Source organism: Chelonia mydas, chromosome 5, assembly GCF_015237465.2.
Source record: "Chelonia mydas isolate rCheMyd1 chromosome 5, rCheMyd1.pri.v2, whole genome shotgun sequence".
Taxonomy (NCBI): domain Eukaryota; kingdom Metazoa; phylum Chordata; order Testudines; family Cheloniidae; genus Chelonia; species Chelonia mydas.
Window position 1 is genome coordinate 67,524,924 of NC_051245.2, and position 16,378 is coordinate 67,541,301.

Consider the following 16,378-nt stretch of genomic DNA (forward strand, 5'->3'; position numbering starts at 1 on the left):
TTTAGTAAGTCTTTTGATACAGTCCCCCATGACATTCTCAGGACAGGATTGGAATTTAAAATGACCGTGGCAAATTGAAGAATTGATCTGAAATCAACAAGATGAAATTCAGTAAAGACAAGTGCAAAGTATTACTCTTGGGAAGAAAAAAATCAAATGCCCATTTACAAAATGGAGAATAACTGGCTAAGCAGTAGTATTGAAAATGATCTAGGGGCTATTGTAGATCACAAATTGAGAGTCATCAATTTGATGCAGTTGCGAAAAAGCTAATATTCTGGGGTATATTAACAGGAGTGCCATATGTAAGGCTGTGTCTACGTTTACGACAACATGTAGGGTTCACGTAACAACATGTGGCAGTGAAAGGCAGGCTGCATCCATGCTGGAGTGTGTAGCTACACGCGGCAGTGAAAGGCTTTGGCACAAGGCACACAGCAGGGAAAGGCTTTGGCTGTTCCTTTTCCTGCTGCCTCCTCCTTGTCAGAGCCTTTTCCCCACTGCCTCTTTCCTGCCAGAGCCTTTTTTTGCTGCCAGAGCATTTCTCAGCAGTAGGGACAGGCTCCGGCAGTGAAATATTAAACTGCTTAAAATAGCAGTATAGATGTGCGTGGCACTTTTGGGGTATATAGAGAGCTGTGTAGGGTATATAATCTACAGTTCTGACATGTCTGTACATTGCTTGCCTAAGCAGTGCCTCATCATCCATACTGCTATGCATACCTATGCTAGCTGGGCATGCAGTGTCTGTACTCTACTCGATATTGGAAGTGTAGATGTACCCTAAGACACAGGAGGTAATTGTCCCACTCTATTGAGGTCTCAGCTGGAGTATTGTGTCCCAGTTTTGGGTACCATGTTTCAAGGAAGATGTGGACAGGGGAGAACACCAAAAATGATAAAAGGTTTAGAAACCCTGACCTATGAGGAAAGGTTTTAAAAAAAAAAAAAAAAAAAAAAGTGGGCATGTTTAGTCTTGAGAAAAGAAGACTAACGGGGGACCTTATAAGTCTTCAAATACATTGAGGGCTGTTACAGAGAGGTCAGTAATCAGTTGTTCTGCATGTCCATTGAAGGTAGGACAAGAAGTAATGTGCTTAATCTGCAGTCAGAGAAGTTTAGGTTCAATACTAGGAAAATCTTTCTAACTTTAAGGGTAGTTAAGATATGAAATAGACTTCTAAGGGAGGTTGTGAAATTCCCATCATTGTAGGTTTTTAAGGACAGGTTAGACAAACACCGGACAGGGATGGTCAAGGTATACTTGGTCCTGCCTTCGTGGAGGGTGGGGAGACTAGACTGACCTCCCAAGGTCCCTTCTAGCCCGACCTTTCTCTGATTCTCTGATGGGGGTCCCCAAATGATGTCCCAATCACTGATCAATACAGAAGAGATTTTACTATCTGATTAGAACAAATCTGATAATTCCTTAGGAATCAGATCGGTCCAAAAGAGTCTAAAATTGAATATTTTTCACATACTCCATCACCTTAAAACAAACAAACCTCAGCTGCAAAATTAAAAGAGAGAAATGAAAACAGACAGAATATGTTCAGGATGATCTTAAATGTTGTCAAGCACATGAAGCAAACCGACAAAAGCAAAGCACTCTGTTAGGTACAAGAAAATAGTAAAACAGTCTGTGTTGTAACATACAGATGAAAGTGTTAAAATGTCTTCTCTTTTCTTAGTTTGTGTCTCAGCCATAAAAATTATTTTAATATCTTTTTGCCTTTAACAGACTGCAAAATAGTGGTTGTATTTGCTCTGCTACAGGCTCCTACCTTCGCGCCCCCTCCCCCCACACTTATGGAAGCAAAGGGGACAGTACAGTCAAAAGAAAGGGTGGGAAAGTCTGCAGCAGATTGAGAAATAATATTTTTAACTATCCCCCTCAATCCATTTGATAAAAGAGAAGCTTCCTATTTTTTCCCTCTGTCCAGATGAGAAAATGTAGAGGTTCAGATTTAAAAATATATCTAATTTAAGAAAAGTGAAAAAAAGTATTCACTTTGAAATGCTAAATAAGTTTACTAAATTGATTGTAAATTGTAATACAGCCAGTATACCTTTTTGAATTTAGCAAAATCAGATCAGGTTTTGGATTTTGGCTGGGAGTAAACTTGTTTTAAAAAAAAAACAAAAACTTCTTAGAAAGCGGAACTTGTTCTCAATTAATCCATGACCAACTAAAGGTGAATTTACAATTCATTGAAGCTCTTAATTTTAGGTTAACCTTGGTGGCACAAAGGAGCCTTTAAATCAACACTAAATATCAGAAAAAAGAGAATCTGAAAGAATTTAAATCAATTCAGTTTAATTCTGGTCAGTTATTGATGTTGCTGTCACCTCTAGATTAGACTGTTCTACATGGATTACACAGTATGACCATTATAAAACTGAAGTTAATGCTCAGTGCAGCCACTTGATTATTAAGGAGTGCAATACAAAAAATTAGCACATTATACCACTAATCTGAAGTCTGCACTGGTTGTCAATATGTTTGCAACCCTGAAGATTTTGAGATTTGCTTACTTGAAAGACCACCTTACTTTCTCTGTTGCAGCTATGATTAGTGCTGCTGCTCAAACTTGACCTCTCTATTTGAGGGAGGAAATAGGTAAGGGGGTCCTTGACTTTGGAATTTGCTTTCAGTTGGTGCATTAAGGCTAGATTTGCTATTTTACCAGGCATGCCACAAAACCCACCTTTTACTCTGAGAGTCAGGGAGAAAATGGATTGATGGGATGGCAACAGACTGGTTTAGATTTGGGTTTGTTTCATTAGTAATGGACAGATCCGTGGTGTAAATGTGATGATGATAAATTTTCATATAAGATATTGTTGTTGATGGTATTTGCATGGTGCCTAGAGTATCATATGCTGGAAGAATCTAAAGAAATAAACAGAAATAAATAATTCCTCTACGTGACCATACCTATTAGTATTAAAATACAGCTCTGGAAATGTTTCAACAAAACATGTTTGTACCAATCCAAATGTGTCCCAGTGCGGTCAGCAGCTTTTGCAGCCATTTAATGCATATGCTGTTTTGTAATAGAATGTTTGCATGACTGGTCTTCAGTACTGTACTGACACTATAATTGATGATTGGTTTTTTTATTATACTACGGGATATTACTTGAGAAATATGTGAAACTGCACACAGTAGGTTTAATAAATGCTAACACATGGCCAGTTCATCTGTAGAAAAACTGGTTCTTTTTACAAAGTACTGGAAGGGAAACCATTTTGTTGTATCAAGTCAGAATTAGGTTTATTGGGGGTTTTTTTTGTATTGCGAAAGGAAGTCTCCTTATCTCCTTACTTTGACTAAAGTCATTTTTAAAATCAGCAATAGTAGATATCAGATCCTGAGTTTTATGAAAATAGTGCCTGTTGTGCTCTATTTACATATATAGTATCATGCTGAAGGCTTAATTTTCTGATAGAAATTTGCTATAATGTAGATTTTAATATTCTATTGTGCAGCAACATTTCTTAAATCTGTTTTATAGCCTCTTGAGGTTATAATGTCTTGGCATGCTGTTGATTGAATGGTCTGAATGAAATATTCCTTTAGGTCTATTTCTACTAGCTCAAATACGTCTTATAGGAAATATACTATTGCGTGGACTAAGCAACTGGTTTTTTCCTTGCTGTAGGATAAGAAATGGGTTCTCAATCATGAAGATGTCACACTGGGAGAATTACTGGGCAAAGTAAGTAATCAACAGAACTAAATGAAAAAAAAATCCTTAGCCTATGAGTTCCAAGTATATATTGACTGTGAAGTCTGTAGTTTCTTATTTTTTGAGTTCTTATTTTTCTAGTAAACAAAATTTCTTTAGTAATTCATATAGTTTAATGCATTGCAAATAGCACTGAATTTCAGCATACATAAAAGTACACCACGTTTACAAGTAAATAATAAATGTTCTCTGTCTTTTGTTGATTGGTATAAGTGTTTTAAGAGCAGCTTGCATATTTCATATAGTTACATATACATACTGATTTTAACAATCTAATTTTATGTGTTGTAAAAATACAAGCAATGAGGAATGTTTCTGCAAAGTAGTAAAGGTGCTTACATAAATTAGTGAGCTGTTAAAAATAAGATGGTTTATGTGGACTGAACTGACTTTGTATGACCTGCTCAGTGTTAGGCAAGTAAAATAGTCGTGTAGGTAACATCACAACAATCGCTGCATTAGTCAAAATAATACTTAGCACTTACATAGCAGTTTACATCGTCAAAATCTTTTACAAACATAAACCTTTAGAACACTTCTATAAATTCGGTAAGTAACTAGCCCTATGGCCCACTTTACATTTGGTGAAACTGATGCCAAACCCCATGGTGAGTTACTACAAGTACTGAAATTAATGTTCAGGAATTCCTAGCTCTCAAACTCGTGTTTAATCCACTATACTAGGCTGTCTCTAATGCTCTAGACTATGCCACAAAACCTGAAAAATGCTTTAAATCAAAAGAAACACATAAAGACAGTTGGCTTAGCGTAAAATGTGTATGTTTCTTATACTGTAAGAATTGATGAACCGTTCAAAGAACAGGAGGGGAAAATTCTGTCAAAGCATTCTGCTGCACAGGATAAAATCTATTTGACAGATTAAGGAAACAAAAACACAAACTGCCACTAGATAAACAGAGAATTATGTCCACTAAAAATGCCACACAATTATAATGCCAGTTCTACTGAAGAAAATGGAAAAGCAGCATGCTGGAAAAGAGACACATTTCTGGCATCAATCAAGGCCTTCTCACAAAAATAAACATTAATTACCCCTAGGTGAGCAAGACAGACACAATGAGTCATTGAATAAAAGTAATACATTTCAATATTAAGTAAAAGAAGTTATTTGCATGGTAAAATAAGTTATGATTATATCAAGATATGGTTGACAGAAAAATTTACAGAACATCCTATAACTGAAGAATTACTTCTTGTGAAAGAAAATTGCCTCAATTGTGCATGTATGTTGCTGTTATGTAAAAACTGATTCAGGAGTAATGACAAGCAGAAAAGGCAGAAACGTTCAATAAGTATTTCATTTCTATATTTGGAAAGGAGTAGGATGATGTACTCATATCACATGAAGATGGTGAACTACTTTCCAGTCAATTACTAATTAAGAAGGATGTGAAACAGTACCTAGTAGGGATAAATCAGCAGGCCCAGTTAACTTACACCCAAGAATTGTAAAAGAGTTGGCATAAAATGTCCTTGATCCCCTGATGTTGTTTTTTAATAAATCTTGGAATACTGAGGAAATTCCAGAAGAATGGAAAAAGACTAATTCATGCCAATATTCAAAAAGGTCAAGCTGAATGACACAGCTAATTATAGGCCAGTTAGCCTACCATCAGTCCTAGGCAAAATAACATAAAAGCTGATACAGGATTCAATCAATAAAGAATTAAAGGGCTGGATTACACTTAATGCTAATTAACATGGTTTTATGGAAGAATAGGTCTTGTCAAACAAACGTGATTTTTTTTAATATGATTTCATGTTTGATTGATAAAGGTTACGCAGATGTAATGTACTTAGACTTTTATAAGGCATTTGACTCAGTACCACATGACATTCTCATTTAAAAATGAGTACTAGATAATATCAATACATCATATGTTAAATGCATTAAGAATTGGCTAACTAGCAGATCTCAAAAAATCAACTGTCAGTGGGAAATTGTTGAATGCAAGTGTTTCTAATGGGGTTCTGCAGGTATCTGGTCTGGGCCCAATGTTTAACATTTTTATCAAGTAATTATAAAATCATTGCTGATAAAATTTGCAGATGACATGAAGATTAGAGAAATGGTAAATAATGAGGAGTGGGCAGTAATACAAAGTGATTTGGATCGCTTGATAAGATGGGCCCATTCAAACAAAATGTATTTTAATACAATTAACTGTGAGGTCATGCATCTAGGAACAAAATTCAGGCCACTCCTACGGAACGGGGGGCTGTATCCTGTAAAGTAGTGACTTTAAAAAAGATTTAGGGATCATAGCACACAAATGCTGGAACATGAACTTCCAGAGTGATGCTGTGGCAAAAAAGGCTAATGCAATCCTTGGATGTATAAACAGGGGAGTAGTAAGTAGGAGTAGGGAGGTGACTTCCCCCCATATTCAGCATTAGTGAGACCACTACTGAAATATTACCTCCTTTTCTGATGTCCACATTTTTAAAAGGATGTTCAACATATGGAGGTCCTGAAAAAAGCCACAAAAATTATGTGTGCAGGAAACAATGTCTACACCAATGCTTAGTTTGGGGGGAAGCTAGGGTGTAACTCTATTTTGCACTAGCCTGCTGTGCGCTTTGAAATAGGAATGGATGTAGAAGCCCCCTACACCAACATTCCACACAAAGATGGACTACAAGCCGTCAAGAACACTATCCCCGATAATGTCACGGCTAACCTGGTGGCTGAACTTTGTGACTTTGTCCTCGTCCATAACTATTTTACATTTGGGGACAATGTATACCTTCAAATCAGCGGCACTGCTATGGGTACCCGAATGGCCCCACAGTATGCCAACATTTTTATGGCTGACTTAGAACAACGCTTCCTCAGCTCTCGTTCCCTAACGCCCCTACTCTACTTGCGCTATATTGATGACATCTTCATCATCTGGACCCATGGAAAAGAAGCCCTTGAGGAATTCCACCATGATTTCAACAATTTCCATCCCACCCTCAACCTCAGCCTGGTCCAGTCCACACAAGAGATCCACTTCCTGGACACTACAGTGCTAATAAACGATGGTCACATAAACATCACCCTATACCAGAAACCTGCTGACCGCTATTCCTACCTACATGCCTCCAGCTTTCACCCTGACCACACCACATGATCCATTGTCTACAGCCAAGCTCTGCGATACAACCGCATTTGCTCCAACCCCTCAGGCAGAGACAAACACCTACAAGATCTCTATCAAGCATTCTTACAACTACAATACCAACCTGCAGAAGTGAAGAAACAGATTGATAGAGCCAGAAGAGTTCCCAGAAGTCACCTACTACAGGACAGGCCTAACAAAGAAAATAACAGAACGCCACTCGCCGTCACCTTCAGCCCCCAACTAAAACCCCTCCAACGCATTATTAAGGATCTACAACCTATCCTGAAGGATGACCCAACACTCTCACAAATCTTGGGAGACAGGCCAGTCCTTGCCTACAGACAGCCCCCCAACCTGACGCAAATACTCACCAGCAACCACATACCACACAACAGAACCACTAACCCAGGAACCTATCCTTGCAACAAAGCCCGTTGCTAACTGTGCCCACATATCTATTCAGGGGACACCATCACAGGGCCTAATAACATCAGCCACACTATGAGAGGCTCGTTCACCTGCACATCTACCAATGTGATATATGCCATCATGTGCCAGCAATGCCCCTCTGCCATGTACATTGGTCAAACTGGACAGTCTCTACGTAAAAGAATAAATGGACACAAATCAGATGTCCAGAATGATAACATTCATAAACCAGTTGGAGAACACTTCAATCTCTCTGGTCACGCGATTACAGACATGAAAGTTGCGATATTACAACAAAAAAACTTCAAATCCAGACTCCAGCGAGAGACTGTTGAATTGGAATTCATTTGCAAATTGGATACAATTAACTTAGGCTTGAATAGAGACTGGGAGTGGCTAAGTCATTATGCAAGGTAACCTATTTCCCCTTGTTTTTTCCTACCCCCCCTACCCCCCGCAGACGTTCTTGTTAAACCCTAAATTTGTGCTGGAAATGGCCCACCTTGATTATCATACACATTGTAAGGAGAGTGGTCACTTTAGATAAGCTATTACCAGCAGGAGAGTGGGGTGGGGGAGGTATTTTTTCATGCTTTGTGTGTATAAAAAGATCTTCTACACTTTCCACAGTATGCATCCGATGAAGTGAGCTGTAGCTCACGAAAGCTTATGCTCAAATAAATTGGTTAGTGTCTAAGGTGCCACAAGTACTCCTTTTCTTTTTGCGAATACAGACTAACACGGCTGTTACTCTGAAACGAGTAGATTAAAGCATACTAGGGAAATTTTACTGCATGGCAGCAGAGTCCACATGGACACTTGACGCTCAACAGGTTAGTGTAGGATAGATTTACACCCCAGCTTGCCACGAACTAAGTGTTCGTGTGGACAAGCCCTTAAAGAACTCAATCTGTTTAGTTTATCAAAATGAAGTTCAAGAAGTGATTTGAGTATGGTTATAAGTAGCTTCATGGGGAGAAAATACTGGATAATAAGGGCTCAAATTTTTAATAGTGAGGGTGATTAGACATTGAAACAAACTACCATGGAAAGTGGCGGATTCTCCTTCTCTTGAAGTCTTCAGATCAGGACTGGAGGCCTTCCTGGAAGGTATGTTTTCGTCAAACACAAATTATTGGGCTCAATACAGAAATATCTGGATGAGATTCCATGGTATGTTTTATACATAGGGCCCTATCAAATGCACGGCCATGAAAAACGCCATGGACCATGAAATCTGGTCTTTTGTGTGCTTTTACCCTATACTATACAGCTTTCATGGGGGAGACCAGCATTTCTCAAATTAGGGGTCCTGACCCAAGTGAGAGTTGCAGGGTGGGGGGTTTCCAAGGTTATTTTAGGGGGCTCACAGTATTGCCACCCTTACTTCTGCACTGCCTTCAGAGCTGGGTGGCCAGAGAACGGCGGCAGTTGGCTGGGTGCCCAGCTCTGAAGGCAACAAACCAGCAGCAGCGCAGAAGTAAGGGTGGCAATACCATACCATAGCATGCCACCCTTACTTCTGTGCTGCTGCCTTCAGAGCTGGGCGGCCAAACAGTGGTGACTGCTTACTGAGGGCCCAGCTCTGGAGGCAGCAGTGCAGAAGTAAGAGTGGCAATCCCATACCATGCCATACTTACTTCTGAGCCGCTGCTAGCGGCGGCTCTGCCTTCAGAGCTGAGCTTCAAGCCAGCAACCAGGCTCTCCAGCTGCCCAGTTCTGAAGGAAGCGCTCCTGCAAGCCGCAGTGCAGAAGTAAGGATAGCAGTACCGCAACACTCCCCACAATAACCTCGTGACACACCCTGACAACACCTTTTTGGGTTAGGACCCCTACAGTTACAATACCATGAAATTTCAGATTTAAATAGCTGAATTTTTAAAATCCTATGACCGTGAAATTGACCAAAGTGGACCATGAATTTGGTAGGCCCCTACTTATATAGGAGGTCAGAGTAAAAGATTTAATAGTCCCTTTTGCCTTAAAATCTATGAATCTGAAAATATATCTTGCCTTGGCAAGGCACTTTAAAAATGTGCTGTGATTACTCCAAATTAAAAGAGGGAGGAAGATGCTGATTGCTCCACTATTCAGACTTTTCTGTTTCCAGCTGCATGGAGCAGTACTAGCAGTACCTCAGAAGACACCAGCCAAGTCATATAGATAATTCACATTCCATCCCACCACCTCTAGCTGTATTAAAAGTTTCTAAATAGTGGTCACCAGGTTGAAGAACAGATTGAGAATAAATGGGTGAGCAGTGTCTGCCCCCGAATGAATGGAGATTGCTTATATTAACTTACCTGCGGTCTCCCTTCACAAGGAATAAAATAAAATTAACCACGATAGAGTACAATGAACTATCATTATGCTCCATTTTCTTTTTCAAAACATAGGAGCATCTGCAGCCCTTGCTGAGTGAGAGTAATACTGTGGTTCAAAGATGTCCTATCTGAAGTTTGGATTTCCAAGTATAAGCTACTTACTAATGGCTGAGAGGAGAAAAGAATCCCTGTTTAAAGAACTAGAAAGTTCAACCATATAATAAACACAGCTTTATAAAACTGTGAAATTACAAAGTGTATTGTCAAGTAGTTTAGGTTTGAAATATATCTACATTACCTTGACCCATGTATATTTAATTTTGTTAATAGTCATCTTTGCAGTGCCAGGTAATTAAAAAAAAATTGCTGCAGTTTCTGTTTGTTCCATAAAAGCAATGCCATGTGTAGCCTACGTTCTGTGAGAGCCACTATCTATGCAAGACGGGTTACAAAGAATCAATTTTTCTTAATCTCCTAGAAGAAAAATGTATGTTGAATAGCCACAGCTCTGTTTCTAGTTTTGCCTCTTTATTTAAATTAGCAATCCTGATTGGAGCTGTGAATACAAACTTGAAGGGAAATTAAAAATGAATTTCAAACTTCAGAGGGAACATTATGAATAATAATAAAAAAAAGTACTTAACTTAAAATATCTAAATAAATGACTTAAGAGCATTTTCTGTCAAAAATTTCCTAAAACACCATCATTTAAGCAAAGAAGGAGCTGCAAAGTGATTTTAGTAATGTTTTATGGTTAAAAGCACCCGGTTTCTGTGAATGCTCCACAGTTTTCCCAGCATGGGCACCCCTTGGAACTTCTCATTGCTATTATTAATGGCATAAGAGAATTTTAGAATACTTAATAAGCCATAGTCTACCCTCATTTTGCATGTAGAACCACCACTGATACCATTGGGATTTCTGCACAAAGATCTAGGGTAGAAGACAGTCCAAAAGGAAGACTTCTGACTGTAGAAAACTATAATATATATTTTTAATTGAGCTAGTTCTCTGACATGAGGTTTTCATACTGTTCCATACCATTTTGCAAGCCTTTTTTTTTAAGAGTTTGCTCCCAGCCCATCAGCTTCTCTTGCTTGCTCCTGCAGTGAAGTTGCTATGAAAAATTGTTGTTTCTTGAATCTGTTCTCTTCTCCCAAATTTTCTCCAGTGTGAAAGACTTTCTTTAAACGTTTTTATGGACCAGCTTAATAGTCTTATGGTGATGAGATCAATATTTACTATCTCATTCCCTGGGCTGACACTACTAGGAAGCACTGTACAAGTAGCAGGCTTGGCTCATAGAGAACTTTGTGTCTCTGCATGCTTTTTTTTTTTTTTTTTTCCCCCGGCAGTAATGTAGTGGTGATACTAACCGACTTGAAAGGGATTTCCAGCTAGCACTTTCTTGCCCAAAGAAGAACACCATGACATCGGGCTTGTCTAAACTAGGGTTATAGGTGTACTTTATGTAGTGAACTCTGGTTCACCTCAGCTAACATGTTCAAATACAATTAGGGTTTTAAAAAGATTGAAAATGTTTTCACCCACAAGTTTTAGAAATATACTTTTTATCTTAGTTTAGACAAATTAACAGAGGCTTGAGATAGTAGAGGAAGTAATAATTCTACAGTTCAGTTTTATGAAGGGAATATTATATAAGTACAGACTTAACTATTTTTAAAAAATTGTTTTATATCTTGGTGTTTTTCATGTAAGATGATTTTTCAAAGTTGTGTTTATAAATAGGGATTTAGAATAGAAGTACCTTGTAACTATAACAGCATTGCTATCATCCACCTGAGTTTTATCTCTTTCTCCTTACCGTTTGTATCTCTTCCCCCCCCCCTTTTTTTTTTTGCTTTTCACATTAGTATGTGTGCTAATGTACAGATATGTGTGGTGATTATTTAAAAAAAACCTTATTTACTCAGAAAAACAAGGAAACCACTTCCTGCAAATTCTGGCTATGCTTACTGAAGTCACAAAACTCCAAACAGAGGCACACATAAGGAAAGAGATCTGTGTAGAGATAAACCAGGGATAGCTTTAAGATTTAGCCATATCTGTTCTTACAGGGGGGGAAGAAAAAAAGAAAACCAACAAGCACAGACAAAGGAAATATGCCCTTCAGTTTTGTGCTCCTGTGCATGGTCTGCTCCTTTGCATGAGTATAATCTTTCCTAGTTTCTTAAGCCTAAGTAGTGGAAAGGCAGAAACTGAGATCACCTTTGGGCCTGCGATAGTTTCTTTTGATTTGCTGCGCCTTCAGTCTTGAACTAATTAGTTCCCATATCTCAATCATAGTTATTGTTTAGATAATCAGCAACTTTATGGTAAGCTTAAATTACTTTTTAGTTGTCTTCATTCTACTCTCCTGCCTAATTATTCCATATTGTCCTGCTGTAAAGGCCAATTTAAAAAATATGTCTTTCACTGAAAAGCTCTTGCTTGGCATCTCAGAAATCTGAATATAGAACAAGTTACTTTTTAAATCCACTTATTGGCAAAATGTGGGGCCTCAAACCTCACCTTTGTGTAGAGCGTAAAAATTTGAAAATGGGAGAGGAAAACCTTCCTGTATATGGAGAGCCTTTGGCCTCCCTGCCCAATTTATATGTAGATAGTAATAGGTTTCAGAGTGGTAGCCGTGTTAGTCTGTATCAGCAAAAACAACGAGGAGTTCTTGTGGCTCCTTAGAGACTAACAAATTTATTTGGGCATAAGCTTTCGTGGGCTAAAACCCACTTCATCAAATGCATGGAGTGAAAAATACGGTAAGCAGAATATACATTCTAGCACATGAAAAGATGGGAGTTGCCTTACCAAGTGGGGGTCAGTGCTAACGAGCCAATTCAATTAAGGTGGAAGTGAATTAATTGAATTGGCTCGTTAGCACTGGCCCCCCACTTGGTAAGGCAACTCCCATCTTTTCATGTGCTAGAATGTATATTCTGCTTACCGTATTTTTCACTCCATGCATCTGATGAAGTGGGTTTTAGCCCACGAAAGCTTATGCCCAAATAAATTTGTTAGTCTCTTAGGAGCCACAAGGACTCCTCGTTGTGCACAGTAACGTAACAACACAGATGAGAACTGGCTGTAACAATAGTTGATTATACTGTAATCAGTACAGTTGCCTATGTCATGCCCCATCAAAGATCATATCAGATAACAAAAATTCTGCATCTCAAAATAGGAAATAAACAATTCTCCATTTTCTTATCTGGAGATGTGGAGTTAATATCGAAGAGAAGGAAGAAAGTAATATTTTCAACGTGTAACCCAGATTTTAGAAGTTAATGAAGTTCCACTGACTAAAAAAAGCATTTGTAGACAAACTTATTTCGTTTGTTCAGAAAATATTTTAAAGTTACAGTAGAATATCTTGTCAGATTCTGTATGTTAGATATGATCAAATATAAAAATGGATTATGAACTGAATGATGTTAGAGTAAGAGCAAGAAAGTAAAACAATTTTCCTTTGAAGTTAGTGTGATTTTATAAGAGCATCTTTAAAACATAGATCCGAATGAAAATTCTTTGACATGAGGTATCTGTTTCTTATTTTTCTGAAGACTTAAAAATCATGTGTTTACTCAGCACAATGAATATATGTATTTGCAATTTCAGGGTAATTTTGGTGAAGTATATAAGGGAACATTAAAGGATAAAACTCCTGTTGCTGTAAAAACTTGTAAAGAAGATCTTCCTCAGGAACTGAAAATAAAATTTTTATCAGAGGCCAGGTGAGTTCTCTACATGTAATTAGATATATGCTTACCTTGAATTTTTTTTTAATTGAAATTTTAATTTTGAAAATTAAAGATTTTGGGTATCTTTAGTGACCCGTCCAGCAATCATAAATAAGCCCTGAAACTAACATTGCCACCCAGTTAAAAGTTTTTTTTTCCCAAAGTTCTGACCTTATCATAGACTCAAGCAAGACTTTAGAGTAGTAGTGGTAGTCATAAAACATGTAGATGTTGACCTCATTAACTAATCTTTCTTGGGAAGAAACAGGCCTTCTGGAAGAACTGGGCTGTGCCAGACAGGCAAAGGATATTCCTGATAGTGGGGAAAAATGAGGTTGAAATAGCAATTATATTATAAAACATTGGTGAAAAGCCTGCTAAACCCAAGTATCTGAGCTGATACATGAGAACACAAGTACATGGCCTTTAAATTCTCAGGGTAACGGAGTGTACCACAATATTGTAAAATGTTTTAAGTTATCTTGCTGTCCTCACTCTAGAGTTTAACATAGTTTCATTGTTAGATAAATAACTGAGTTTTACGGAGATAGAAAGGTAGAAAACATTAGCTATATACAAATGACTTACTGGATATCTGAACTATATAATTCCTTGAAAATGGCTTTAATTTCATGCTAATAGCCTGGCTGGCTACCAAGGAATTGCTTCACTTGCTAAGCAGCCTCCAACTCAAGAAATAATTTTATATTGAAATTAAAATGAAATACATTATTCCTTACTGAGATGGCATTCAAGCATACTAAAGCTTTCCATTTTCTTTTACAAGAGGTGGTTCAAGTTAATTAGTAGGCAGCAAACTTTCAGAAACTATGATGTCTCTCTAGAATTCTCACCAGCCCTCCTTTTCATTTATAAATCATGGCATATTCTTCTGTCTGTAAATATTCTCATCATAGCCTTACTTGAGCAGATGCAAGTTTTATTGTTTTAGCTTCCTAAATTGGAATCGTTATCCTTAATTTTTTGTTTTCAGTTTAAATTATTTTTACTGTATTTAATGCTCAGGAAAATGAGTTGGTGTTTGAGCTGTGCAAACAGATGCTTTGCAAGGTTTTTGACTGAACTCTCCCAGCACTGCCCAGTTCTGATCTTTTAGTTAAATTCTGGGCCTCATGAGGTATGACTGCCTTGTCATGTCAAATTATATAGTTGTTTTATGATGTGTACAAATGGTGGGATCACTATGAGAATACTTAAGTAGATCTTGACTTGTAAACTAGTTAATGTATTCACTAGTTTTTAATTTTCTCATCAGAGTGGTATGATTGTAATTCCACAGAGTGGTACGTTTGATGCTTTGAAAGCAACTTGTTTTTATTTTGGATAATATAACAAGGAAAATTTTGCTTTAAAATAATGTTAGAGGTTTAAGATACTTTCTGCTGATATTTATTTTAATCAACTTGCATAATGAAATATACTAACGTAATCAAACCTTTTTGTACCCTATGCAGAATACTCAAGCAATATGACCATCCCAATATTGTCAAGCTAATAGGAGTTTGCACTCAAAGGCAGCCTATTTATATAGTTATGGAACTTATTCCAGGTAAATTTCTTTTTTGCTTTTTTATAACATATAGCCCTTAGTTTATGATGTCTTAATTGCCTTTATTAGCGTTATCATGATCTATCTCAACAGTTCTACATTTATAAACTTTTTAGAGACCTTGGTTTATGCTAGCCATGATGCTGTGCAGGTCTGCTGTGAGTTTCTCTATAACCAACCCAAACATCACAAGCTGTTAGAAAATACCACTACACATTTGTTTAGTGCAGGAATAGTCTTAATTTTCCTCACTGCAGTGTAGAACAAAATACCCATTTGTTCCATGTGTTGCCTATGTTATTGATGTCTTTGCTATTGATGAGTTAACTGAGTTTAAATTTAGACATTCAACTTCTGTAACATCTTTGGTACGGATCAGTAATGATCTATAATATGCCCTATCCACTGAAGTTTCTTTTGTGTTTTATGTATATCTCTTCCATTAAAAAGTATGAAAATAGGTTATTTAGGAAAATCGTATTCTTTCTTTTTCTGATAGCATTGTACCACTTTTGGACTGCTGTGTTTGTATTTTGCCAGCTGATGGAGACAGTTTCCAACTGTTAGGATAATAGCAGTTGCTAGGCACTTTATTCCCACTTTGAATCTGTCTGTAGCAAGAAAAGCTGTGTTCTTGGTAACCACTGGTGTTCCTTACTATGCAGCACAGTTAATAAGGTGATGAGTTTAAAAAAAAAATGACTTCAAAATTATATTCTGGGATGTAACAAGAACCATTCTATTCACAAAGAAATAGCCTATATTTTCATTGAAGGTTTGGGTGTAGTTTATTGTTTATAATACTTGAGTATTAACAGAAGCACAGATGCAACAATGAAATCTTAGTCCCATTATGATTTACTGTCTTTCTCAATGAGATTTTGTTGTATATGTGACTGACTTTTATTGTTTATGAAAATGGGAGACTAATAGCATTGTCTTGAGCCAGGCTTATTCTGGCCATGCTTTGTGAAGGCTTCCACAGACATCTCTGCCAATGTTCTTATATCCTGGCCTGAGACACTTTTGCCATTTTGGTCCAGGATTCACAGGGCCCAGGACAAGATGAAAAAGCAGGCCTCTGGTAGAGTGGTATGTGGGGAAATCAGTGAATGAGATTTTAAATCTTTCACCCGTGACCATTTCTACCTTCACACCCACCTCAAAGTTGTTTTTCCCCCCCTCCTGGCTTCAGATCTGCAAGAAACTTCCTAACTCTGGTCCTGGTGTGCTTTGTTGTGCTCTGGGTATTCTGGCTACCTTCCATGCTTGCATAAATTGTAGTGATGCGATGACTCACCAGTGCTGGTCGTCCTGGGAAATAGCTCTTTCCAACTCCAGAGCGCCCTCTACTGGCCGGTGTCTTGTCTGCCTCAGACCCCGTGTCCCTCCTAGACCCCAGTGCCACTTTACCTCAGGG

At 37.8% G+C, this 16,378-nt stretch overlaps 1 protein-coding gene across 17 annotated transcripts in view; it reads left to right on the forward strand.

Moving 5' to 3' along the window:
* FER (FER tyrosine kinase) overlaps positions 1-16,378 on the forward strand; it is a 427,220-nt gene that overhangs the window by 260,618 nt on the left and 150,224 nt on the right. For 14 of the 17 annotated variants that reach the window (XM_037901518.2, XM_043547703.1, XM_043547708.1 and 11 more), the window contains 3 exons: positions 3,666-3,722; positions 13,267-13,382; positions 14,864-14,958. In XM_037901518.2, coding sequence (XP_037757446.1) covers positions 3,666-3,722; positions 13,267-13,382; positions 14,864-14,958 — 268 coding nt within the window. Of the gene's footprint in view, positions 1-3,665; positions 3,723-13,266; positions 13,383-14,863; positions 14,959-16,378 lie in introns of those variants that run through there. The other 3 variants (XM_043547707.1, XM_043547706.1, XR_005225689.2) reach the window with 2 other exon arrangements.